This window comes from Nothoprocta perdicaria, unplaced genomic scaffold (genome assembly GCF_003342845.1).
Source record: "Nothoprocta perdicaria isolate Ctin4 unplaced genomic scaffold, notPer1 scaffold_532, whole genome shotgun sequence".
In the NCBI taxonomy this organism is placed as follows: domain Eukaryota; kingdom Metazoa; phylum Chordata; class Aves; order Tinamiformes; family Tinamidae; genus Nothoprocta; species Nothoprocta perdicaria.
In genome coordinates, this window is record NW_020455791.1 from 49,591 (window position 1) to 77,590 (window position 28,000).

General features: G+C 46.7%; 1 protein-coding gene across 1 annotated transcript; it reads left to right on the forward strand.

Annotated features, from left to right (window-relative positions):
- Positions 1 to 10: 10 nt before the first annotated feature.
- On the forward strand, positions 11 to 27,999 carry RFX8 (RFX family member 8, lacking RFX DNA binding domain). Its single transcript, XM_026048332.1, has 17 exons — positions 11 to 64; positions 177 to 250; positions 2,316 to 2,439; positions 4,303 to 4,364; positions 5,825 to 5,911; positions 9,413 to 9,481; positions 10,834 to 10,897; positions 11,843 to 11,935; positions 12,021 to 12,098; positions 12,590 to 12,703; positions 13,361 to 13,511; positions 14,855 to 14,913; positions 18,032 to 18,188; positions 19,504 to 19,598; positions 20,654 to 20,768; positions 24,059 to 24,351; positions 27,556 to 27,999. Exons 1-17 carry the CDS (start codon positions 11 to 13, stop codon positions 27,715 to 27,717), a joined length of 1,851 nt encoding a protein of 616 aa, XP_025904117.1. The 3' UTR covers positions 27,718 to 27,999.
- The last annotated feature ends 1 nt before the right edge of the window (position 28,000 follows it).

Below are 28,000 nucleotides of genomic sequence, written 5' to 3' on the forward strand. Positions count from 1 at the left end.
CGCAGGCGGCATGGCCGGCAGCAGCCCGAGCGGCGCCGCGCACCAGTCCATCACCCGCTGGTGCGTGCGGGCGCGGCGGGGCTGGCGGCGCCGCGTGGCCCTTTGCGGGGCGCCGCTGGCAGTGGCCAAGGGGGGCTGGCCAGAAACACCGGGCGGTTGGATGGTGGGTGGCAAAGGCGGGCGCGGGTCAGGCTGCCGAGGCGCCCGGCACGACGTGTGGCGGCCCCCGCAAGGGCCCGAGCACCCTGAGGTGGGAGCAGGCAGGGACGGAAGGGAGGATGCGGCCCGGATGCCCTAACGGATGGGGCTTCCCCCTCGCCATTCCCTTCCAGTTTCGTTGTCGTGATTTAAACAGTTCTGTTTTGGTATGTGCTGTGAAGGGATGCGTGCCTCGAAGGGGTTTGAGGACCTTGTGAGCAAGAAGAAAGGTGGTCTATGGTCTTGTCTTCGCCCTGCATAGCTTCTGTTTCCTGAAACACAGTACTTCTCCGTCAGCCCTAAGAATGTTCCGTGTTTTCATTTGAAAAATGCTCGCAGGTTGATGGGCRGTACACTCATGAAGTAAAGCCCCTCCGTATTTTTGCACTAAACAGTTAAATGTTGAGGCAAAACCATGGGCYATGGCTCGAGTCAACTAAAGTGTGAATTAATTTCTGCCCTGCTTCCAGGGTCTCTGGTGGTGTTACACTAAGGTGCCTTGGGCCCTGGGCTTCTTCTCCTCCGGGACTGGGCACTTCCCAGGGATTTGGAGGCCCCTGCTCCAGGCTGGACAAGCACCGCAGCTGCTGGCAGGCAGGGCTCTGTCGGGACCCTTTCCCGGAGTGAAACCTCTTTGTCCCTCAGTCCCACGGTGGGAAATACCCCATCCCCTGCCGTTCTCCTGCCTCTCCTGGGCGCTGGTTTCTGCTCCATATTTTAAGTTTATTATTTTTTGCAGCTGGTAGGTGGTTGCAGCGTGGTCTCCGTGTAGGCAAATACGAGGCKTTTCGGGGCCTTTTGCTAGGGAGAGTGAAAACCAGGGAAGGAGGTCGGACTGCTCCCCTGGAGAAAGGGGAAGAGGGTGGAGAAAAAGCGGAGCGGCGCTGGAGCGGGACGTGGCGGGCATGAATGGTGATAACGCTCATGGGTCTCGGATGGACTCTGCTCTAGGAAGCCAGTTTGCTGAAGGCCTTATCCATTAGCAGCTGCTAATAGAAGAGGGTAAACACCGGGTAGTGTTAATAAAATGGGGAATGCTGATGTAAAGCCTGAGCTGCTTATCTCCCTGGTGTTTGTGGGAAGTCGGCTCTCTCAACCAACATGATTACCAGTAAAGAGGCAAGGAGCGACTGGCACTGTGTTGCACTAGCATTCATCTGATAATTAAATATATATATATGTCCATCGGGACAACAGAAGCAGAGTCACAGTAAGAGAACACTGTCAAGAGATCTGTGTGTTGTGCTTGGAAAATTAATCTCCCCCTGCCTCTCTGCACCAGCATTGCTTCTGATTTGTGCCACAGGAAACCACCATCTTCTGACATTGAAGCTGTTGGCATTATCTTGTAATGCAAGGATCCTTTTTTTTTCTGGTGAAGGTGATAGCTTAAGCTAATGAATAACTCRGGTCACATCTTTCTCACCTTATTCAAAGATGAAGTTGCATTTACTTCACTGTGTCCGTTCCGTCAAGTAGGAAGAGCAAGAGCCTTGCCCAAAGGATGAGTATTTGAACATACTTAGAGCAGTTACAGTGCTGGCAGTTGTGTCACATAGYAACTGTAAATTAAGTTCTGTTCATTTTTTACAATGATTTTTTATGATGAAATGGTGGAGTTTTACAAGAAAAGAATTTGATCCTTCATAATTTGTGCACTTTTCATCCCAAATCACCTTACTGGGCAATGTTTTTGGATCAAAACATGCTCATGTTGTTATCTTTGGTGATAGACATTGCATAGTTCGAAGATCAAAGTACTGTTAGATGCTAACACTTTGCATAYTGGTTCTGATATAATATTATTAAGTTGTATTGCTAAAAAATGTGAGATCCGGTCTGTTTCTTAGCGGAGTATCACACGACCTCTCTTACACTTTGGAAACAAGGAAAGAAGTTACAAAGGTAAAAACAACCTTAAAAAATTCTCTATGAAAATAATTTTTTTTTCCTTCAAGAATACAGATTTGATATAAAAGGAGTAGCTCTTATTTTGATTTTGYACTTCTGTAAAACGGCACAGAGTTCCCTGTAAGCCTGGTGAGCTATTAAAATGACAGGCTAACAATCCTGCCCTCTAATCTTTACCTAACCCGGCTGATGTTTTTGTTTTAAAGGATTGCAGATAATTTCTGCGTGTGTGAAGGATGCAGCGTCCCCCGCTGCCTGCTGTATGAAATGTATATAGAAAACTGCAGTCAGAATGTCAAGAATCAAGTAAATCCAGCCACCTTTGGAAAGGTACAGAGTAAATAGGATATATAAGAGGCTAAGATATATAAAATGGGACAAGTTTGTATCATGTATATACATTGCATATCAAATATATATGTGGTGTATCAGGAGAGATTAAATTACCAAAAAGGTGATTATAGTGCATTATGCCATAATCARTTCAGTGTAGGATCTTGAAAAAAAGGTTGTATTTGAGGGCTTCTGTCAGATCTTTCATTCCTCTTCAGCCTCTCTGGGGAGCTGTGTCTTCATTGCTGATTTTCTGTGGCAGGTGCACAAAAACCTCTGTTGATGTCGTAATGACAGCTGTGCTTGTGTCTTGCCCAGTATATTTCTGGGAAGGGTCCTCAGGTTCACCCAGTTTTACTAGCAAAAAACCCAGTCTTTCTGATAGACTATATTTTCTTGATGGACCTGGTGTGTGTTACACAGAGATTTTTTTGGTAGTAGCCAGTAGGCATTGGTTTAAWCCAAGGCCAAATTAATATAAGTAAAAATTGTATTTGAAATGAATTTTATGTATGCACATAAGCACATTTTGCTTTAGGAATCATTCGTTTCAATTCAGTTGARTGGGACATTTTTTTACTGGGTAGGTTTATAACAAACCACAGATTTGAGTGAGCGGTCCAGGTGTCCRGTGTGGTTTATTTGCCCCAGCTTAATGATCATCCCCATCCACCAAGCCTGCGGGCGGGATCTGTGTGGCTCAGTGGAGAGGTCTGCCATGAAGCTGGTCGTGTTAACATCTCCCAGTAGTCAGTGGAGAGAAATAGGTAATTACACGTGATTCCTCTCACCCTAAATTAGCCATCTGAATTAGGTCAGGTGAGTTGTGTTGTGGAATTGCCTGGTTCTCTCTATCGACTGTAGAGTGTGCAGTGACTCTCCTGGACATCTCTGCCTTGCTGCCAAGATTAATCCCGTGCTGCCTGTGCACTTCCAGGTGCCCCAGCAKGACCAAATTACCACCTGTAAGCTAAGCCTTCCTTGTGGTTTAAGGCATTTTACAGCTGAAACAGGCATGGGTGAAGCAGGAGGCTGCTCACGCAGAAGGGCTTAGCTGAGGATCCATAGCTGCTGTGAGCTGATACCTGAAATTGTTTATTCACAGCCTTAACCTACTCCATACGTTGCAGTGCAGGTTAGCATGTGGCACATGAACAAACTGGGGTGCTGCTTCCTAATAGCTTCAACGATAGCTTAGGAACTATAGGAAAGCTCATGCAGGATGATCGTAACAAAGTGGATTATGGCACAAACAGTGTTTTATTTTCCTGTAGGGCCTCAGTTMACATTTGCCACAGTGCTGGGTAAAAAGTCACTGCAGCTTCATGATCCAGGTCCTTTTATACGSCCCAGTGCGACGCCATCCTGCGAGCCTTGCTGCTTGCCAGGGTGAGCAGTAGCAAGGCCAGGTCCCCCGTGCGAGCAAGGACTTCAGGAATGGGCAGGGGCTGCAGGACGGGCACAGCGCCCTGGACGGTCACAGTACCTTTGCAGGGCCGTGTCAGATGTGCTCTGGGCCCCTGCAGATCAAGTTCCCCTCGTCAGAATACAGTAACTGGCGGTGTGTGGTCTCCTGATGCTGCATCAAGCACGCTCCAGCACGAGGCAAAATGAGCTGCTGTAAAAAATTCATGCTGAGGGAGCTAATCCCGTAGATGACTAGATGTTGATGCAGAGAGGCCTGTCTTAGTGGGTTGCAGTTCAAGCGTGRCCGTTTGAGAGGTGCACAAGAACGGGTATTAGCCTGCAAATGGCAGCAGGCAAAAGAAATGTTAAGGAGAAACGTGTAGTAGATAGATGTAGCTCTTGTGTTTTCGAATGAGTTAGCCAAGTATCTCTTATTTTCTGTTTGCTTTTCAGCTTGTTCGGTTAGTTTTCCCGGGTCTGGGGACAAGAAGGCTGGGCACAAGAGGGAGTGCTAGGTATTATTTTTGCTTTCTTTGTTTAAGAACCTTATACATGCCTGTCCTAACAAAATGTAAAAATAGCTGAATTTAGAGCTTCACCACGGTGATACATCAGCTGAATTGCTGGTTGCGGCCTGCAAATCACACGAGCAGAGCCCCAGTGRCCCACGATGTCACCAGGTGCTTTAAACCAGAGCTAATCCCACGAAACGAGCCCCGCTGGCTTCAGCAGCGTGTGGATTCCACATCAGGTTGGTGCTGACAAATGGAGCGCTCCGAGCTGCACTGGYCCTTGCAGCAGGGCTGGAAAGGCAGCCCCAGGGACGTGCAGGGCTGGCAGCTCTGATCAATGTCAGTGCCAGGACCCTTGTGCTCTGAGATCCCTTTCTGTCCTAGCACGTATCCATGGAGTGACCAGCAAAATGTGGCGGTCAGTGGAAATACTACACTTAYATCAAATTTCCTCAGTTTCTCCTCCTGCATGTCCCTTCTCTTCCTCCAGAAGAGCAGGAAAAGGAGGAGAATTGAGTTGAGTTCGCTTTAATGGATTCAGTGTACAAATTCCTAATCRCCCTGTGAACTTCTAGACTAGAAAGGGGATTGGCAAGGGCATTAAGACACAGTAATTTTACAGTCATTTTTGATAGCTGTAAAATATTGGTGCTGCAAATGCCATGTTCCTACTCGATTTGTGACTTTTCTCCACTAGCCTGGACTTGCTACCAGCTCGATCTGGTGGGATCCTTTATTTGGGGAGTGTTTCACCACAGGCTTTTCCTCATACTTTACCACTGGCTGCAGTTGGGATGGTGTGTGGTGGCTCTCGGACTCCGTGCGCTGGCTTCCTCCCGGCAGCAGGTTACCCTCTGCTGGCTGCTCGTGGCCAGCAACTCTTGCTCTCCTCTTTCCAACTGACCTGTACCAGGTAACAATCCAGCTGGAAGTGCCAGGGAGGAGCCAGTTGGTGGCACAGGGATAGCAGCACTAACCACTGTGCTGCTCACCAAGAACCGGCAGAAAATTTAGATCAGGTCTTGCAGAATTCCTGATTTTAACTTGTTAGGACACCAGCTGTGCCATCCAGTCCATATTGACTGTGAATCACAGTGCAGCTGGACTCAGTCCTTCACCTTCATACAGGGACTTGGCCCAGCTCAGACCCTGCTCCCTCACTTATGTAATTGTCTTGTAAGAGTTTTTGCACTGCATCAGTTTACTTACTGTTTGTTCATTTACAAAAAGGTATTGTTGCAGCACTAAAATTGTTCAGAAGTGTGCAAAGTCACTCTAGAAAAACTAGTTGAGTATGTACCATTATCCTATTTTGGGGAATATTTCAACATAATTAAAATAAAAAAGTAGCCTTTTTTTTACTTGCTCTTGTCTAAACAGAATGATCARCTAAGGGAATATGATTTTTTTCTGGCTTTATCTTGGAAATTGTAGTTCTGTCAGTTTTTTTTTTTATTTTGTAGGTATCATTATGATGGAATATATGTCAAGAAGAGTTCTTCCTTTTATGCACGTTATTGCTCTCTTCTGTCTGAAAAAAAAAATCACAGGTTTGTTTCTTGAATGCTTTAATCATAAAAGGTCGTACAAAAGTCTCTATATTGTCTGCATATAGAGGCCTAATGAACATTGAAAATAGTATTTTTCTTCTTACAACGTTATGCCATTAAGTAGTGTCATTGATAGAGAAGCTCCATTTYAAATAATTAGGCCTGCTCAGTTGGCCTTCCTTGGATTCAGCACATAAAACACAGAGATCTTCCAAGCAGGAACTCTTGCTAGAGTTGAAAAAAGAACTAATATACTAAGAATTTAAATGGGAGCTAAAATAAACATATCAACAATTGCTTCATGACTTTGTAGCAGCTTCCTTGTTAAGTAATAGGCTGGAAGTATTGAAGTATAAGTGGCTGCGTTGTTTTGAGGAGAGTCCTGTAGTCATTGGTTATTTGCTTTTTTCTTTTTTGACTGCTTGGACTTATGAGACATATTGCTTTGAAAGCATATTCGTTATTTGTATTGAAATTACACAATTTAAAATCATCTCTTGTAAGGAAGCAGCAATGAGAAAACATACAAGACAAGAATATGAACTGCTTGCAGAAATTCAAACTCTCAAAACAATTGAAGAATGTAAGATACTTTYGCAGAGTGTGAGCAGCAGACTCGGTCATGTTCCAGTCATAGGCAGGGCTAGAAAGAGCYCTCGTGGCTGAAAAGCTGCCACAGCAAAATCCACCCTTGAACGGTTTTGCATGGGACAAACGTGCAATTTTATGTGCATGGGAGAAACAAAATGGGCACAGCCTTTGCCCTGGGGTTGGGAGACCCAGCTTTGTGTCCTCACTCTTTCACATACTTGCTCATGGCCTTAACGTGCTTGCTGTGTTCTGCTGTCCATTTGTTCAGGTGGGGCTAATAGCATTTCTTTATGGCATGAGTAATGCTATATCAGAAAGCATCCAGATATTTTCGTGATGGTGAGTGTTGTTTCAGTGTTTGGATATTTCAGAATACAGGTACCTACCTAACCGAGTATACGTTGGGCAGGAGACTGGGAAGATTATACTGATGGGATTTGTTGCCCYGCTCCCCTGACTTTGTCGCAGAGTAACGGTGCAGAAGTCCATAGGGTGGCAATGGTGCCAGGCTAAAGAATCAGACCCTGAATGTGATCAAGTAGCAACCAGTTGTTGTGAGGCTGACAAATTACCCTTAGGCAGCTGGAGATTGAGTTCACCCCTATTAAAGGGCTGTCACTGGCTACTGTGGGCACCCGCTGCCATCGGAACGGGCCTGAGGTTGGGCATCCATAATGGGAAGACTCTTGGCTGCTCTTCAGGAAATATTGCAGATGTGGGATGCTGCTCCTTCAGGAAAAGAGTAGTGTTTCTTCCTGAGCTGTCCCTTGAAAACTGCTAGCTTGGTGTGTCTAGAAGGAGAGCTGAGTTCTGGTGATACACAAGGGCAGGMGCAGGGGGTAGAGGCCTACAAAAATAAGAGCAACTCGTATTACAAGAATAAGGGCAGCTGTCCAGAAGTGACCTTGGCGAAGCTGCTGGAGCTAGAGGCCCTGCTTACTTGCATGGGAGCCACTGCACTGACTGTGGGGTCTCTGGTTTCTTTCCCCTAAGCAGCCAGAGTGGTCTTTCAGGACACCTGCTCCCAAAAAGTGAGCTTTCATGTGGTCGGATGGAGGAAAAAGGGATGTACTACAGAGAAAAATCTTGCACCAGGTGCCATGGAGTGATCTTGGTGCAGATCCCTGGAATAACTTTTCCAAATTTAAAAACTCAGGAGATATAAATAGGTTCAGATCAGGCCGCTTTCCCAGCTTCAAAAGAAAGATCTCATAACTATGTGGTGCTTTTGCCCAGTGCTGCTTTTGTTTAAGACAGTTACAAGAAGTGATGAAGCTGTCTTGTAAAGCCTCAGCACAGCTTCCACTTCACATACTGCCACTTGTCACTGCCCAGAGCCAGCGTGCACATCGGGAACACCTGGGCAGCTCAGTGTCCCAGTTGCTTCTAAATCTTCTTTACTGAAAAGAAACTGAGAGAGAGAAAGGAGTGAAAAAGCACAAAGCAGAGGCAGAAAAGCATGAAAAAAAATAATTAGGCTAGCAACAAGATAAAATGCAGCTTGTACCAAATAAGTAGGTTCGTTTCCTTAGGAACACATGAAGAAAATACGTGGCTGTTAATGGGTTCCTGCTCTGATGGGAGCCACTTGCAGAACCCCTGCTTTGAATTAAAGGCCTGCAAGGGATAACAGCACCGATGGGCTGACCTGTACAGGGCTGAGAGCTTTCTGAATTGAGAATTATTCTCGATTGATCCTGTACAACTGGCATAACTACCATCACCAAACTTTTTTYCCCCTCTTTAGTAGGAAGCAAATCCATCAGACCCTGGGCCTTTTCCCAGCATGAGCTTCTGGCTGAGGTGCCGCTGTCCTGGCGGCCAGCAGGACAGCTGGACCTGCCACAGCTCCACTGGCCCCAGCCGCTCCGGTGGGAATTTCCACCCAGTGGTGGAGCGGGCTGGACGCAGCCCTTGTGACCATCTCCCTGGGCAAGGACAGGACGTGGTGGCCTGAGCYTGCCAGGGCGCGGATGCTCCTTCTGTTGCACCGACCATGTTAAGGTTGCTGGGAGTCAGCAGGTGCTGCTAAGAAGGAGCTGGGCCCTTGGAGAGACTAACGGGGCAGGAGCTCGGCTTGTTGGTGCAGTGTAAATAGCGGGGGGGCTGCAGTTGTTGCCAGGACTCCAAAAGAGGCCAGGGGGCTTTGATAGGCACAGCTGGGATGTGTGAGCTGGGGGCGCAGGGCGGTGCCGACCACCTTCTCCTCAAACTCGTGTGGGTCGCAGGGTTGTGAAATCCGAGGCGGCCGGTGCTGCCGCCCCACTGCTGGTGCTGGTGCCGTGAACGTGGCTGTAAGCCGCTGTCCAGGGCTGCAGGCTGGCAGGGGCCAGCGGCAGGCGAGGTGTGAAGGAGCTTGCCGTGTTGGCGGCTTGGGTCACAGCAGCGTGTCCTGGGGAACGGGAGCTCTGAGGAGGCGCTTTCCCTGGGATGGCCCCGTCTCTGGCGGCGCGGCGAGGCCTGGAGGGTGGTGGCGGAGTAACAGAAACGGCCGCACGTTCGGCGGCGTGAGAGCTGCTTTGTGAGTGCGGGAGGCTGCGGCCCCTGGTTTTSTAGTGAAGCAAACATGGGGTGTTTTTATAAAAAAATCCAGTGTGATTCTTCAGCAGTGACAGTGACAAACATTAACAGGGCCTTCTGAAGTAATGTCAGTATAAGCTGATAGCAGCAGCATGCATGTTCACCAGCCCCCTCGTTTCATTCCTCCTTTGTCCTCCTGTTTGCCTCCTCTATGAGTTTCTTTCCAGCCCAATCATGGTGTTTCCCATTTGAGCTCCACTTCCCCCCTCATGGCATCATCAGAACTGAGCAGGACATAGAGCTTAATCCCTTGCGATTCCATTGCTACCCCTTTTCCTTGTTTGTTTCCTTATTCCACCGACCGGCTCTTTCTGCCCGTGTCTCCTCCAGGCCCCCGGCCGCCGGCGCCGCGGGAAGGGACCGCTCCGCGTGCCAGCCCGGCGCGTGCCTGGRCACTGGGTAAGTCTGAGCGCTCGGAGGAGAGGCCGAGGCCTCTGCCCTGGGGCTGCACACGCTGCTGTCCCCGTCCCTGTCGCGTCGCAGCAGGGCCCCCAGGCAGAGCGGGTGGGAAGGAGGGTGGTCGAGCGCCAGCGGTGTCGAGGTGTGAGGCCGTGCCCCACGGCAGGCCTTGGCAGGCTGCTTTCTGCCTCAGCGGCGCGCAGCTTGCGTGGCAGAGAGCAGCAGCAGAGGCAGGGGTGGTTGGTCACGTGGCGGGGGTCAGGCTTGCRGCCGGGAGCTGGTCCCTGTCCTAGTGACACCATGAAGAGAATCGGGAGCGAGGCGCTGAGTTCCCGAGCTGCTGCGTTTCTGCTGCTGCCTCTTCAGTGCCCCTGGTGGCAGCCAGGCTGGTGGGAAGTGGGGCAGAGAAAGGCTGCGGTCACGAGCGCAGGCGGTGCCTGGCGGGACCGGCTGAGTGCTGCTGCCTTCCGGGCACTCGTGTTCCCAAAGCCCTCCCGGGGCCTCCCAAATAACCACAGAGGACCCCGGGGTTGGAGGCGACTTCACGGGCAGTGAGCGGGTGTCATCAAGAGATGGGGCTTCAAGCAGACAAGTCCAAGTCTCCCGGCACGTCTCTTTTCCTAGCAGCTTCATGGCCTCTCTCTCCTTGAGGATCAGCCTCATTGAAACTGGCGGAGAGAGAGGGAAGAGATGTTGAAGCAAGAAAGCAGCCTTTAGTTCCCACATTCCTGTTTTTTTTTTTCCAGGGTAATTGTCAGATTAGCTCCTCTGCAGGTCCACATGGATTCTGAAGGTGTGGAGCAGTGTGGGAGGCTTGCAAGGGAACCTGGGACAGTCCTAATGTTCCTAGCTGGCTTTCTGAACTGATGGAGGGTGCAGGGAATGGGTATGCTCGGGATACCATCCCCAAGCACAGGGATGGTTCTGCTTTCATTCTTTGCATTTAGAATTTAGAATGATTATTCTAAAAAAAAAATAGAAATTATTTTAAAGAATATTTTAAAGAATAATTCAAGAATTAAAACAATTTAGAATTATTTWGATCATTCCTAAGGGACTACAATTATAAACAGAAAATCATGGTTTTGGTACAAGAAGGTAGACGACTCTGTGGTGTTCAACGGCTAATGCTTCGCTGTGTTTCTGATGACTCAATTGTATCTTAGAATGAAGAACTGGCTGTTCAGGCTTATTTGAAAATCACGGGGGTGCTGAATGACAAGATTTTTTTTGCAGTTTGCACAATGCCTCAGCCTAGTGCCCTCTGCCCGGGGTGAGGTGGTGTGCATGCTAAACACACACGGAATTGGTGGGTTTTTTAAAGGGTTTTTCTGTTGTGYGTTTCACCACAGCGGAGATGCCGGCAGTACTGGAGATGCAGCTGGTTACAGGAGCAATAGCCAAAACCAAGGAACAGTGAGTTTTGGATAAGTTAYGCTTAGAGCCAAGTTGGATCAAAGCTGGATGTTTGAACAGAACTGCTGTGCGAAACGTTCTGATGAAGGGCAGTTAACACACGGGAATCGTTCCCTGCATAGCCTCACTGAATAACCCCCTCCGAGGCTTACTTCACCTGCCAGTAAAATATTTTTATTGTCTCACTGTCAGCGCTAATGATTTTATCTGTGCAGAGCGTGGAACRTGTGGCTGCGTGCCCAGGGTTTGGTGCTGGGGGGGTTGGTGGGCCCAGCCCCATGGGGTGAGGCCCCCTCAGGCTTCAACTCCCTGGGAGGGACTAAGAAAACCCAGTCCCTGCTGAGCGAGAAGGGCAGGGGCCSGGCTGGCCGGGGCCCCTTCCCAAAGACCTGTGTCATGAATGGGCCGCTGCTGCAGCSCAGCAGGAGCAGCAGCAGCAGCAGAGAGGACCAAGGCGACGCCAAAGAGGAGGCCACGTGGCCTGTCCTCACAGGGCACTGCAGTAGGGCAGTGAGGGCACTGAATGCGTGGAGTGACAGCTGATGGGAAACGGGCTGTGCCCTCCGTAGCACAGCCAGCTAGCTGCAGCCTTGGTCAGGAGGCTGCAAGTGTGGAATGAGTGCTGTGGAAAATACACGTGCAAGAGTATTAAATACTCGCTTGCTTTGGAAAGAAATGGATATGCTCTTTAGGATTTAAATATTTAGCCAAATCTGCTTGTTTATGTCATCCACTCTCGCTTTCTAGAGAGAGGGACAAGCATTGCTGTGGAGAGATACATGCTCTTAAAATCTTATGCAACTTAAAAAAAAAAACTTAAAAAAATACTTAATACCTTTAATACAAGTGACAGGATAATTGTGTGATTTAAAAAAAAAATTTTTTTAAATCTCTTGCACTGAGAGTAACGATTTGCCATGTTTCCCTCTTGTCGTTAATTTGAAGAACGAAGACGACAGCTTTGAATACTCGTTGCCTGAATTCAGGAGATTCTATTCCTGGGAGCAAGAGCTGGGGAAGAAACACCCCTATGAGCTGGTGTGTTTAAACATTCACTGGTCGAGCAAATTAGCTCCTCGCAGGTAGGATCTTTTCATGCAGCCTTTTTGTTCACGGCCTCCAGGTTGCGCTGCTTGCAGATGAGTATTGCAGCTACTGTCAGGATATTTTACACAGTGTGAGAAGAGAAGAGCTTGACAAGGTAGGCCTTGCTAGAGAAATGTTCCTTTCCATGACAGTGTGGGGATGAACTTGCTGCTTTGCAGCTTATGTACCCAAGGGTCTCATCTGAGGTGGATTAGGCACATTCAGTCAAATMATGCTGGGATTTTTAATTAATGTAACATGGCGCTCTGAGGACTTGATCCTKTAGGCTTATGCCGGTCATTCCTAGCATGCCAGCAGGTCCAAGCTAAACACAAAACGGTGGCCATGGACACGTATCTTCCATTACAGCAGAGCTATGTGTCTTTGCTCCTCCTTCCTTTCCTGCTCTCCCTTGCAAGCTTCAAGCTTGTGTTCAGCTTTGGTACCCCAGGATGCTTGAGCCTGGCCAGGACAAAAATTTTCAGCCAAAACTCAAAAATAATTTGTTTGCTTCTGTGCTAGTGTGAGGTGCTTTGCTGAATTGTGCCTCACATCTCACAAGTGGAAATGTATTGGAAATTAATGGAGCAATAATTTGTTCAATAGGTTGAAGACTGTATCATGTCGTTCTGGAAGTCTCTGCAGCCTGAAGCAACAGCACTGATGTCACTGCCAGATGTGTGCCAGCTGTTCACATGCTATGATAGGCAGCTATTCAAGGTACTGTAGGCACATTTGTTTGTTGTAATTATTTTATTATGTGCTTGGACCTTGACAGTGGCTCTACCCGAGACAAAAGAGCAGTTGTTTTCCTATGTGCTGTACAGTGGGATTCTTATTTGAACCTCCAGTCTGTTCTTTGTTTTTTATTTTGAGATAGCACAGTTCAGATTTTGAAAGAAATCCGTGGAATTTGAGAGCGCTTCCATTTTGCTGCTATAGATCCCTTTGAAAGCCTCCAACAGAGGAGGCTGTTACCAGTCTAGTCAGTTCTGGCATGTGCAGACATGGGACTGAAATAGTGACTGAGAGCTGTTTTCCCAACTATGAGGGTGTTATTTTTCCCTTTGCCAATGCTACTGCATAGACTTTCTCGGTGACTTTCCACATAGAAATAGTCACTTTGCTGTTGAAAACAGTTTGCTTATTATTTACAGCCATTAAGTATCATCTAGTTATGAATCCAGGAAACGTTTGTAGGTGGGATCTCCTTCCTTCTGCTAATAAAATGAACATAGCTTAACTAGTGACTTCCATGGAGGAAAAAACGGACTTCGGTGTAGTTTATGCTTAAGCCATAAGTATAACTTTGTTTCATGCTGCTGTAAACATCTGTAGCACACCRATCCTAGGCAGTTCCATGAATCTGTGTTGTAGGAGATGGAGAACCTTTTACTTAACGACTTCCTGGAGGATGTGTCTATCCAGTACTTGAAGTCGATCCGAATGTTCAGTAAAAACRTTAAAGTTTGGCTGCTGAATGCTCTGCAAGAGTTTCCACTGCCGCTCCGAAAGTCCAAATTTAAAGGTATGTTGGAGAAACAGATTTTAGGAAAATAATCTCTGCTTATACTGCAGAGGAGACCATATTGCAAGGCAGTTGCATAATCTTACAACTTTTCTTAGCTGATGTTGTTTTGTTTGTAATGAGGACTAGAGCTAGTTGGAGTACAGGTGAAAATAAATGGTCTCAAATACATGAGAACAAATTTAAGCCAAATTATTCCCAGTTTATGGTAAATTMAAGTGTGCTTAACTATTTTTAAAGCTCTGTCTTTTGTCATGGTCACTCCGGCTATGTAGATGGTTAGGAACAGTATGCAGTGAAGGCATCCTGTCTGACCAACAGGTGTTGATCTGTCTCTTTACCTCGCAAGAGCCCTTATAAATATAAGTTAATTAATAGCTATAGGACAGTTCAATAGTAAAATGAAAAAAAGAAATGCCATAGGCCCTTAAGGAAACTGTGGCTGTCATTAGAATAGAATTTAAATAGTGTGTGATGTATAAAACTATGCGTATGTGTGTGTTTGTAAACACATATGTAAATGCATATATGTATTTATATATGATGCCAAAGCAGTTGGCTAAAGCAAAATATTGCTCAGTTGCTGATGGCACGAAACCCATCTCGGTGACAGAGCAGGGCTCCTGTGCGGGCAGAGGGCTGGATTCCCATTATTTGGCTGGCCAGATTTGCACTGTCGGGCTCAATTCTGGTCCGTCTTATCTTGTGCCCATGAGACGGTGCAGACTGAGGAATGTATTTTCAGCGTGCTTGTGTCCAGGGAAGCGTAGGTCGTTAGCCAGATCCCGAGCTGTCTGTAGACGTCCTGCGCTTTCTGGTTGGTACACACTGTAGGGAAGAATTTTTACTTGAAAGCCTTTTCGCTTGAAAACTGTTCCTTGTCTGCCAGATTGTGTAAGTAAATTAATACTCAATCTTTTGTTCATGAAAAAATCCATTTTTTTTTGTTTTATTCTTTAAAATGATACTCCTGGAGCATGCTTTTTGTTATACTGACATATTAGGAATGGGAACAAATAGAACCAAAACAATGAAGTGTTAGCAATGGTGCTGCAGATTTATAGATGCACAAAAGTGAAGATTTAAGCTCTTTATATAGCCTTGTATGTATATATGTATGTATATTTGAAGTATTTTTCCTTTGTGCCCTTGGTTAGCAGGTTTGCGGTGGAGGGAAAGTGGTAACCAAGGCATCTTGTGGGCTTTACAGCAGCAGGGTCCCTGAGCCTGTTCCTGGGCTCCCTCGGGGAGCCGCTTTCTCACATGAAAGATCCATCATCTTTGCTGTCTTTGGAATGTAAAATACCAGTGATCTGAAACGGCTGTCTCTTCTGCCTTAACAGAGGTTACCGTGTTCGTAAAAAGACTCAGAAGAAAGACATACCTTTCTAATATGGCTAAGGTAAGTTCCAGCATCCGTGAATCCAGACACCAGGGCCATCACTGGCTTTTTTCCTTGGGAAGAGTGAGACAAAATGGGAGTTCTTGAGCTGTATCTCCAGTTACATTTGGCTCTACGGTATCGTTCTTCTCAGCTGGAGTGACAGAGAAGAAGCCTCAGCCCCTTGCACGTGGTGTCATGTGTTGTTTCAGGCAGCTGCAGTTACTCAGTGCTGTTTTAGTGCAACGAGCTGCACCCTCCCATAAGGTTCCTTCCATTGCTGGCTGTAGATGTCTCCAAATCTTCAGCTTTCAAAGTGGCCCAGGATACAAGAGAAGAGAAAGGCAATGAATAGGGGAGAAAGCAGAGGAAAACGGGCACTATGTTGGCTCCTCTGCTTCAAGAGCAAGTGCAGGTTTCTGCCAAGATACTGGCTGGGTTAGATCACTGCACTGTGTCCCAACAGAGAAGGGAATGGCAAGGGGAGCAGTGGCTCTTTGGACTCCATGCTGGTGTCAGATCTTCCCTCGCTAATTGTAGCTTGGGACAGCCTCATGGCCGGTGATGTGCAAGAGCCATGSTTCACTCAGGTAAAAAAGTAAAAATAAAAGGGAAAAAAAAAAGGGGGGGAAAAAGAATGCAAAAATATAGGTCCATGTGCTAGGAAAGGGTCTGTCCCTGGGAGGTTCCCAGCAGCCTCCATTTCAGTTTGCTGCAGCAGCCTCGTTGCTGCTGGGCACTTGGTAAGTGCAGCTTCCTGCGCCTCTGAACAGAGCTTGGCGCATCAAAGAACTTACCCCACAAGTGTGGGAGTGCCAGCTCTTCCTAGGCTGGTTGAAGCTGATCTGTGTGTTTGGACTTCATTTCTCTGTCAAGGAGCAGGTTGGAGCTTTTGGATTCTTCCCTGCCCATTCCTCGTGTGAGGAAAAAGCCTGAGGGAGTCAACTTTAATTTGTACCCTTGTGCTTTACCCTGAGCAAATTTCAGCCTAGTTGGGGGGATTCTCTCGTGGCTGCCTCGAGCTGCTTTCCATCCACCCGACACCATTTAGCCAGCACCGAGTGCAGCTGGTCGAGCTGCACGTGTGGCTCACATGGAGGTACAGCCGACTGCACCCCGAGCCGGGCCCTGCTCCTCGCACCACTCGCACCAGGAAACGATGTTTGCAGGCGCCCCAGGGCCTCTGGAAGATGCAGGAGAAGGGCAAACGAGTTCCAGTATATCTGACTGTTAGAGCCATTAGCTATTGAAAAATCAGGATTTCAGCAAATGAAATTGTGTAGTTCTGGTGAGTGAACGTCCCCATAATCTTTCAGCGGTTGTGTGGCCTGAAGGGGTCATCTGCTAGATGATTTTCCTTCAGTTATTTCTACCCTGAGTTGAATTGTATTTAATCTTCTCATGCAAGGGTCATTTGTTATTTCTAATCATCCTTTTCTGCTTTTTTTTTTTTTTTTCTGTCAAAACACATGCTGAGCTTCAGCTGGGGGCTGCTGGTCTGAGCAGGTCGCTGTGCTCCTGCTGAGCAGCTCCGCAGGGGCACTGCTGCTGCCCTGTCCGAATGGGGCAGGCACCCCCCTTGCAGGGCACTTGGCAGGAGTTTAGCCACCCAGTGAGAAAATACAGATGGTTTGGTCAGGCTCAGCATTCAAAAGGAAGAAGTAACTTCCCCATCGTGTGTAGGGAAAGCAGGTTGGCAACTGGTGCTGCCTGTTCGTGTAGATGTAATGGGTAGAGTTCGGAGAGGTGGGAATTCCCAGTGAGAGAGGGACAGGGATGAAAGGCATGTCGTTACTTGTGGCTACTCTGCCTCTCGTCGGGAGTGTGCGAGCATTGTCAGGGCTCCTCCAGGCACCCAGGTGCTCTGCCTGGTCTGCTGAAGTGCAGTGACTCAGGAAAGGAGTCCAAAATTCTGGAATTTGTAGTTGGATGTTTGTGGCATATTGAAGGCTGCGTGCTTAGTAGTTCCTTTTTAGTGCCCAGGTTGGGYGTTCTTGTGTTAAGCAGCAGCTTAACTGGAAGCTCCAAGTAAAATGAGGAGAGACATTCTGGTTTTAACTCCGTGGAAAAAGATTGTCAGTATCATGGTGCTGTTGATGTTTCAGCAAAACAAGTGGAATAATGAAAAACAAAAATCACTGGATTGGGAATTACATTTGTAAACAAGCAGGCAGCTGGATTCACTGCTGTTGGTGAGGTGCAGTGCTTGCTATCATGCTTATGATGAATGGCATTTCTGGAGATGTTTGTGAATCCTGCCTTTTTTTTTTCTGAATTGTATTAGTTTTCTGGCCAAACTGGGCACGCGTTATTCATTATGCACTAAAAAGYCCAAACTCGGTACCTTGGGCTCCTACTGATGCTAGTGTGAAATAGAGAGACCAAGTGTACAGTTTAATGAATGTTAATGCCTTTAGTTTAAATGTTCTTCACTGTTTTCCCCCTTAAAATGTTTCATTTGGGAATCTGAAGCAGTGCTGTGTGATCTGGTTATTGACTGCAAAAAGTGGGGAAGCAACAGGCAGTTCCTCAAGGTCTGCCAAAGATTTTGGGCAGGGTTGTGCTGAGTAGCCCAGTACCTGTAGTGAGTAGCRCAGTTAGGAAACAATGCTCATCCATAAATGACTCAAAACAGGTAAGTGAAATAAAATCTCCTGTTATATATTTTTACTTAAACCATTTTTTCCCCTGAAGATTCCAGTGTTATTTTTAGCTTCTCAAACTTCTGAGTAATTTGGGAATAGCTGCCTTTGATTGAAACGTATGTGAAGGAAAGGTGGCACTGCAGGAAAGTTCGTCCTGATGCATCTTTCCATGTTTTAGACAAAATTCTGCTATTTGGCCTCACTGTAATAGGTATAGGCTAACGACTGCCCAGGCAATTGCCCAGATATTTTAAGTGTCTGCCTGCCTTGTCTGCTCCATCACACACAGCAATACAACGTGTCATTGAAAAGAATGTTAGGCAGMACAAAAAAATGCTTGATGAGCACTTAAAAATTGTCCCCTTTGATTTTTTTTCCCCTCCATTTGGGAGCTGTATACATATTTAAAGCTAGCATTGAATAAGGGAAGCTTTTTGCCTGAGCTAAGGACCTAACAAAATGACAGACGTTCACTATTTTCTTCTTCTCTGTAGACAATGAGGATAGTCTTGAACAACAACAGCAAAGTCACTGTGCTGAAGGCAGACTTGCATGCTGTCATCGACCAGGGATTTGTGGATATTCATGGAAACCCCTTTCAGAAGAAGTTTAAGGATCCGGATGAAGTGGAGAATGACATAGAGCTCAAATGTAATATCTTTTTGTGTCTCTTCTATCCTCTTAAGCCCTTGCTCGACATTGTTAAAGCTCCAGCATTTCCTCTTGTTTATTCGTGGTATCTACCCTACTGGGTATTACTGGCTTGARGTAGCCCTAAGTGCTGGGAAAGAGCCAATAAAGCTGAGAGTGGAGCATGTAACATTATCCTTGTCACTTTAAAGGTTAAGAATGAAAGGCTTTCAGTTCTGGTTGTGTCTTAAAGCTTTCTGTGGCAGACAGGGAGGGTTTTGTGTTATTAAAGGATAGGCTTCTATGAGAGGGTTGACCAACAGGGATATTCCTTTGGTACTGTTTGCTGTGATAAAAAAAAGTTGAAAGTGTTGCACACTGCATTTTCCTCTGTTTCTAATCTAAATACACAAAATTCTTTCGTGTAGCTGGGTTTGAAATACTGCATGTTGCTTGTAGCTCTGTCGTGCAGCCTCTTCAGTTGCCACTGCGCTGTACACAGTAAAACCCTGGTTGTGTGGAGCGACGACATGACRTGCGTGCCAGCTTAATGAAGAGCGATGGGAATGTCGTGGCAAGATAATTCCTGGATTAAGGAGCTGCCGTTCCAATTATTAGCAAGAGGCAGCTGGAAGTAGCCTGTGCACCGAAGTGATAGCGAGCACGTGAGCTCTTGGTCCCCAGGCTGCCACGGCTGGGGCCCTGTGCAGGCGGAATGATTGCCTCCTTCACAGAAGCACCATGAAAATCTTTCAAATAATATTTCATTATCTTTAATTAATGCCTTATTCTTTTCAAGTGGATTGACTGCCTTTTCTGCTTTTTTTGCTTTGTGAGTTTCGATATGTAATAAATAAGGTCTCACAAGCTTAATACACTTAACCCTCCTGAAGGAAGACATGTCACTTAGAAGAGTGTAAATCAGAGAGGTGCAACAGGGAGGTAATTTTTGTGGCTGAAAAGTAGATTCTAACCTTTTAGTGATATAGCTGCTCTGGTATCTGGCAATATTACCTATCTTTGCTGGTCAACAGAATATTCTGTGTTATTATTTAAAGCAGTTTTCTTCCCCTCCACAGATAAAACCTCTGCTATGATGTCTAGGTCRATAGAGCCAGGCTAGAAGTAGACATAAATCTGAATAGGACTGGTTTCAGAGTAGGATACAATTTCRCAGTAAAAGAATGATATGAGTGTATTAATCAAGATGCTATAAACATATTTTAACATATTAACATATTTTAAACTGAAGGTGAAAAAAGCTTAAAAATTGCAAATCGAACCGAAAAGCAAACCAACCACTTGAAGTAATGTATCTCCCTTGCATGTTTTCTAGGCTTGAATGACTTAATAGCTTTGCTGGACAATTCCACGGATATTCGGATTTTCCTGAACTGTTTGTCTTCCAATCTCCAGGCTTTTGTCATAGAGGTATAAAATCCACTTTGTCATTTCCAGAAGAGAAAGGGTGATCACACCCTTTATCGTGTTTGATGCTGACTTATGGGTAGTGCAGGACTCGCATCGTGCCCCCGCAGCCTGCGCAGACAGCCCGTTTGCATCAGGGCAGTTTGTGCACGCGGCGGAAAAGGGGGAGCCAATTGGCACACGGGAATTGCATCCGTGCAGGCAGCCTGGGGCCTGTGTCTGTGCATGCATCCACTCCGGCGATCCCCCTATCTCCRGTCCCACCTTTTAGGCACCAGTTACAACACTCCTAGAAAAGGAGATCCCCAAGAAAAACGGCTTGTAGAAGGAAGGGAGCGCTTCCCAGCTCCTGGCGCTGCTGGGCGGTGTCACTGTCGGTTCGAGCAGGTGGCGGGAGGGCTGAGGGCTCGTGCGGCGGCTCGGGCGCCTCTTCCAGACCCCGTTCGGTGCAGCCAGCTTTGTGCACGGGCCTCTCTGTGCAGCCCTGCCCCAGCTCCATTGAGTGTACAGCAGCAGCAGCAGCAGCAGCAGCTTGGTGGTTCCCCGGCCTTCTCACGTGGCTTCACCACGTGGGGCCAGGGCTGGTTGGAGACTTCTCTTCCCTTTCTGAAAAAGCAGGGTACACTCTACCACTTCAGCTTAATTATTTCCCAGGAATTTGTGTGGTTTTTGCTAGCAGTAGCACCCTGCTGTTCTGTGGTGCCTTCAGCTCACAGAGCCTTTGGCTGTCCATGGGATGGCGTGGAGAAGATGGAGCCATGAGGGTGGCTGGAGCTGGGAAGAGATTGCCCAGAAAGGCTGTGGAATCTCTATCCTCAGAGGTGTTTCTTGACTGAAAAAGGTGACTGGAYAGGGCTATGAGCAAGTTCAACTAACGCAAACTGCTTTGTGCAAGGGGTTGCACGAGATGGCATCCAGAGGCCCCTTTCAAGCTGAGCTAGGATGCTAACCAAGCAACTGCTTGTCCCACCTTTGCATGCACTTTGTATTTGGAAATACTGTCATGAGTTCTTTTAATTAGCTTCGTCATAAAGCATTTTTTTTTCTCTTACTTGCAGCCAAGCAAGAGTAAAGAGGAGYTGAGAAAAGTGGCAGCCAATTTCCAGCTCAGATGGAACTTCCTGTTAACGGGAGTAAGCAAAGCTATGACACTCTGCCGCACAGTCAGTTTTGGTAAGAGCTTTGTGACCTTCCTCCCATACCCRCTCTGTGAGCTGAGGAGATGACAGAGATCATTTCAAGCTGCAGTCAACAGGGTCTCTTGGTCCTACTCCCTTTCTTGTGTGAAGCAGCAGCGCTTGCCTGGTGCTGTGGGTGGCCAGATGGGGCAAATTAAAGAGTTAATTTCCAGGCGCATCAGTTGTCTGACCCAGACTCTGCTATGAGCAGAGGAGGCTGAAGGAGAATCCTGCAGCTGGGGAAGTGGGAAGGGCAGGACTCCCTCTTTCGGCAGCAGTTACCGGCTGTACTAGAGGAAGGGGGAGCCCGAGGTGTGAGTGTCTCTCAGCCCTGTTACAGGAGCTGCAAACACCAGCGAAGAGACCTGACRGAGAGCAGGGCCAGTGTTATGTCAAGCCATGAAGCTTCCAGATCTTTCCAGCTCCCAGTCTGTTGTGGGTAGTGCAACATATCAGTAAAATAACTAGCTATCAATAGGGCGCTCCCATTCACAGCAGCTTTACTCTCCTTGCTTTGCCTTGTATGTGACTAGCCAGCAGCAAGCATGTTTAGGGTGTTAAACTGACAAAAAGTCACTCCTTTATTGGGATTAATTCTCTCTCTCTTTTAGGGCTCTGAGCTATAAAGCATTAAATCAGCCACACACCACTGCAAGGCAAGGGAAGTAGTCAGATGGCAGAGAGGGCAGGACCCTGACCACATTTATTCCAGTTTTCTTGAACTGGCAGGGCTGTGTGTTCTGTCCCCTCGTTGTCTGTGTSCCTTCCGTTTCTATATGGCATCAAACTGAACTGCTTTTGTCTTTACTTGAGGAACCTTGCAACCTTGCACAGGCTGCCTGTAATTCATGTGCAGAAGTTCTCCTTCAATGCCTGATCTGAGACTGCATTTTCTTTTTGTTTCCAAAGAAGCACCTTCACATTTTTTACTGCTCTTTTGGGTGGAACTCCACCCAAATAGCACCCCCCCAAAATCTTATTACTTTCTTTGAAATCCCTCCTCCAAACTCTACCTTCTCATGTTTCCCACAAAGACTTAACAAAGGGATGTACTGGGCTTGATACTGTATTCTCCACTCTTCTTTTGCAGCTAATTTCTGTGTTTGTGTATGTGCACGTGTGTATGTGCACAAATGCTGCGTCTTTAAGCGTAGATTGCAAACTCCCTGGAGCAAGTTAGAGTTTTGCTCTGTGTCTGCCCTGGTCCGCAGCACAGCGGGGTCCCTGTCCATGACTGCGAGTATCTCAGTGTTACATTCATAATAAAATAATCTTTCCTCTCTGCCTCGCGCAATCTGGAGTTCTCTGCAGAATTCTCCATTGCAGTATTTTGGGCAGTGAGGAGGCTGGGAATGAAGTCCAAGCACAGCACAGGAAGCATAACATTTATTGAAGTTCTGCATGATAAGGAATCCTCTTCCTCTGTCTACAACAGGCAGAGTTCAATGAATTGCTTCCCTGTTCTGCAGCTCTCACTGCCCTGGGACACAGTTCATGCCACTTGGTGTAGAGTGTCCCTTCCTCTGCTGAGCTTTCCTTAAACTGGTTACAAATTAAGCTTTCATCCTATTTATGATAGTCTTCCTATTATGCTTCATTAACACCAAGATTAAATTTATTCTCATATRTGAAAGAGTTAAAGGATCTTTTCCATTCTTGTTCCTTGATGCTGCAATTAATTTGGTCATTATTATCACCATTCTTAGCACCTTTAGTTCTTTAAGATGTTGGTGGTATAAAAGCACTGTTGCATTTGCTGTGAGAGCAAGATCTGCAGGATTTCAAGTTTTAGTGGTCAGAACYGAAGCAGTTCTGTTAACAAGCCATCTGGTGTGCATGCTTTGTAGCCAGGGTCATTGCTTTTCAGAAAATCTTAAATCTCAGCATTTCTTGTAGGAATTGTGAGCATCCTGCAAGCTGAAATAAGCAGCGTCCATGCTGAGGAGATAAAATTACTTTGGCAAAACATGGAATTTTCTGTAAACATGTAGGTTTTGGGTTAGTGCAATGTGACCCCCCAAAAACACAGGGCACGGCAGTAACCAAAACCAAGCTCACCTGCAGCTGGATGCTCCTGCTGGAGGTTGGCATTGGGGCAGACACGATGCACTGGCGGGCTTACACCTTGCGATCCAGGACCAGCTTTTACCCTCTTCCACCTCGGTCTCCATGTGCACGATGGCCAAGCTGATCAGGGGCCTGTGTGCAGGCAGCAGGGCGCGAATGCGCTCCCGTAGCCGGTGCTAAGGGGCCTTCAGCCCCTCCTCTTCTCCAGCAAGTTGTGCTCCTGTCTGTCTCCGTGGCAGAACCAAATGGGACCTGGTGCCGTCCGGGTTCTTGGTCAGTGGAGCTGCTGGGACTCCCAGGGACGCGTTGCTGAGCGTGCTGGCTGGCCGGCCGGCCACCGACTCACCTTGCACGTGCATCCACTTCCGAAATTCATGCTTAGGAACGGCTTGATGGGGTCCTGGTCCCATCAAACACAGCTCTGCTTTGTGCTTGTGCTGTGAAAGCAGAAGGGAGGAAGAGTTCTTCTCACTGCTCGCAGTGGTCAGCTCTCTGCTAAGGTACATCCTTCCCATGGGAGACACTTGAGGATTTATATCCAGGTAGCTGCAGATGCGTGAGGATCCCACGGATGCCATTGATGCCTCTGCAGAAAGGCAGAGCATGAGTTTTCAGCATACTGCCTTACCCATACGCTCAAAAAATGACTTTTGGAGAGGCTATTTATGATGAGCAGTTCATGCATTCTTCTTCAGCAGACTGCTTCAGCTTGACATCAGGTCAGAACCATATCCCTCCATCCTAGCCCAAGGAACAATCAGAGTGGGAGCTTTTATTCACACTTCTCTCTCCGAATGCGCAGGGACTCCTTGCCGCTGCCTGTGTGCATGTGCTTGGTGTGGTGGAGGTTGGGGGCTCTTTGGTGAGCTCCTGGGCACATTTGTGAGGGGGAATAAGATCTGCTCTTCACTGTAGGGGGTTCCAGCCAAAGGAAGGTTTTGAAGTTTAGAGGAACTTGAATAGGAAAATGAATAAACACAAGTATACTTTTATCTCTACTTAAAATAAGGGGAAAGGGCTTTTGCTTATATTTAAAATGTGCAGTTGGTGCCTATTTTGCTGATATGTGGAAGCACATAATTTTGTAAATGCTGCTTGATAAGGGCTGCTACTTAGTCTAGCCTGTGACATTAACAAAGCCCTTCAAAAGGGACTACTTCATGAAGACAGACCAATGAAGAGGTGGTTCTAATTACTCCTGATTTTCTTTAAACACAGGATCCTGGCATTTGTTTCATTTGCTGCTCTTGGAATATGTTGCTCACATCTTCCAGTCCCATCTAGAGGAGGAGGCAGATGAAAATCTCTGTGTCATAGAGCAAAGCGACTCAACCATTCTGTTGGTTCATGAACCCGACCATGTCTTGGACAGTTTTGCAGAGCAGCAGTTGGAAACCAAAGGCCCCCAGCCAACTGCGGTGACGTTGACGCCGAGCCAGAGCAATGACACTTTAAGCAACATTTTTTTCAGAGTTCTGAGCTGTTTGGTGGACGCAGACACAGGCAGCAAGGTGAAACAGCATTAGCTTTACAGAAATTTACAGTGAATGCCAGGTTGTAAGTGGGAAAACAGGGATGAGGCATGGGATTTGTTGTGAGGTTTCTATGTGTGCGAAGCAGAAAAAACAACGGGCGGTTTCACATGGAGCTGTGTCCACCTCCAGGCCACAAAACATCCTCCTCACTGAGCACCAACTTCTGAACTGCTTTGTGGCAGGGTGTTTCCCACATCACCTCCACCAGCCTCACCACAGCCCCCTGATTAGTGCACAGGCCCTTAGGTTCCAGAGTAGCTTCAGTTCTGCCTCTCACCAGCTCTGACCAGCTCTGTTCTGTGCCCTCCGTGCTGGGCCTGACCTGGCCTGACAGTAGGCCTTGCCTACTGATCAGAAAAGAGAGCGCATCCTGTCATCTTTTCTCTTACTGATCTGCTCTCCACCCTCCGTAAAGCTATTAGTTTTAGCAAAACATTGAGAAATGTAAAATCCTCGAGACTTTTCTGCTGTGCCAGACTTCTAAATTTTTTGAAGTCATCCAAGTCATTCAGAAGGAATGAGAGACAGAAAATACAAGACAACTCTCCTAGAACATGGATAAATATAAGGACGTGTGGGAACACGGATCAGTCCCCCGTGGTTAATGCAGTTGATGCATTAGACACTCAGCTGTTTTCTGATTTCTCTTCCTTACGATAACAGCACTATCTTAAGTCACAGGGAATGCTGTGTTTTCCAAAAAGCAGAGCTGGATAAATGTTAATGGCACCAAGATTCATGAAGAAAATAGTATTTTAGGGTGCTCCTGCTGCAGTTCCTTTGCTGTTTATTTTGCACTGCGCAGGATGTATTCAATTTCTGTAAAATAGGATGTGGATTAGAAAGGAACTGTTCTCATAGAATCCTGAAGGTTGGAAGGGACCTCTAGAGGTCATCTCGTCCAACCCCCTAGCAAGTGTCTTTTAAAAACTTGTTAAAGACACTTTTAACCAAGTGTCTTTACTAATTAAGACTATGGAAGGGTTCTTGTTTTTAAATACAAGGTAAGATAAAAATAAGTTATTAAACTGGAGGAGAGAAAGAAGGCACAAAAGGGATGAAACCCAGGAGCGGTTTATAGGAACATGATGTGTGTGTCTCACAGTGACTGGTTTTTCTTAAGTGCAATATGCTGTCCTCCTCCTCCTCCTCCTCCTCCTGCCACACCACCTTGACCTCCGAGCCCCCACTGCAGGCTTGGGCTGCAAGCCATCCTCCAGGAACCTCTAGGGCGCGGATGGGCACAAGTGGGGCCATACGGGGTAGAGCTTGGTGCGTTTGCAGCGTGCAAGGGAGCCGGAAAACCTGGCCCTGCAACTCCGGAGGTCTGGAGAGCTGCCATGGGGCAAGCGCCACTGGCACTTGTGTCCTTAGGAGAGGTGGCGGCTCCCAGCTCCGCACTGGCAGGCGCCTCCCCTTGGGGAACCCGCGTTTGCTCTGCAGCCTCGGGGGCACCTCTAGCCGCGCTGCGGTCCCCCGGGCTCCTGCTTTGGCCACCTGGMACACTGGCTTTTATATCCTGGGTGCGTTCTGTAGATTTTCCTTTAAATTCTGTCCCTCGCAGCCTCTGCAGTTCTTTTTGGCCAAGTGTCTGTCTTCAGCTTCCTGCCTCCACTTTAGCGTCTGCCAACAGCACCAGCCTCCATAGCTTGTTCATCTCGTCCCACAAGGCGTTTCTGTGCCTTCCGTGCAGCCTGTTAGGCACGGAAAAATCTGTTCCTTGCACCTCCACCCTCGTCGCATTGAGACGAGCGCTAAAAACTCAGCTCTGCTACGAAGCCCTGGGAAAATGAGAGGGAGGACTGGTAACAGAAATCAGAGAAGCATCTCCGAACCCTGCCCTTGCATCAGCAGTATCAATATGTGCCTGTGTCTTAACAGATCGCTCCATGATCTCCCAGTTGTCACCTTCATGCTTGCTTTTCCTTCCCCATCTGTTTTGGGTCCTTCATTGGTACTTCGTGCTGAATATAAATTACGCTCCTCAGCAGAGAGACCATGTTGTTCTCCCTTTATTTTGAACAGCCAAGTACATCTTCGAATTTATTTCTTTTTATTTCAAAGTGTGAAAATTACTTTTAATTATCTGGAAAATGGAATAAATACCGAGTTGCTGACGTCTCCCAAAGAAAACCTTATCTTAATGTGAAAATCTGTAAAAGCGAGTGAATGAAGCAGTGCAAGTGTTTTATTTTTTAAAGCAGGCTTGCTGGACAGCGTGGCAGATTAAATACTGTGTAGCTAAACAGAATTAGGCCCAACTAAGAGTTGTTGAAACTAACAGCACAAGCAAAGAAGCTGTGAGGGAGCTGTCATCTGTGCAAGTGCAGCCCGCAGAGCATTGGTCTCATCTTTATGGCTTATCACAGAGCTGGCAGTTACTTTCTCACAGCAGGAATAGCATTTTTTTTTCATCTAGAAAATCCCATTCTGTGCTTCTCCTCTTTGTTCACCTGTTCCCAAATTAAAATCCTATTAAGCTGCACACCTGCCGTGCCTTTATCTGCTGAGCACTGGGCTATAGCTTTTAATCCAATTCCACGCTCCCATCACATATAATATACCACAAATCAGAGCAAGGCGACGCTGTTCATACTAAGTGCAGCTGGCAGACAGCAAATCAGACACTTTGGTTTAGTATAAAGGGATAAAAAATACGGGAATAAATAGCTGTTTCACATAAATGAAGGAGGAGTGTTCATCTGAGTGGTATATGTAAACCAGGATACAGAGATCAAGTAAAAACAGTAACTAAAATGATCAAAAATTAGAGTGTGGTCTTGAACTTGCCTAAAGCCAGTGGCAAAACTTCTGCTGACTTTAGGAAAACAGGATTTCAGAATTAAAATCAGTCCCTATGAGAGTGAGAGACAGGACTCAACTGATACATTTGGAAAAAGTGAAGAGCAGAAGGTGTTAGAGCAGAYAGATAAAATACAAATGATGTGTTAAAAAATGGTTGTGTGCTCTGACCAGACCTCTGCCACCCTGCAAGGAAATACACACATATCTCTGCTTGTTGGGTTAACTGATGTAAAATTAGGTTGGGTATCTGCAGGAAAGAATAGAGAAGATTTTTTTTTTTATTATTCAGTAGAGGGAGAAACAGTAATTTACAATCTCTAATTGTCAAGAACTCCAAATGTCAAAACATTTACATGTTTCTGTTCTCATTTTCAGCTCATCCAGGTCATGTTGGAAGACAGAATTACYAAAACTTCTGTTAAGTTGGATCTTCCAATTGGAAAGGAAGCACTTGTTACTCTGAAAGATGGACAGAAATTCGTTATTTGTGCCTCTGATGCGCAGCAAATCTCCACAGAAGACCAGTCTGACTTTTGAGTATTATTTTTGAGGATAGGCGATATTTACTTTTTGATACTATTTTATTTTTTTAATTTTAAGTCTTTTTTTTCTGTAAATACTAAATTCAAAACTGTGCTAGTGATTATTGGGCAGAGTTTTAGGTTTTCATGTGAATTAGCTATTTGACTTTATCTGAATAAAGCTTCAGAATACATAGTGGAATACCTGTGTTTTATCTGTCTCGTATTCCTGCCATCAGGAAAGCTGAAGGGCCTGCCTGAAGTCATCATGGTGAATTTGTCTGGAAGCTGCTGCATAG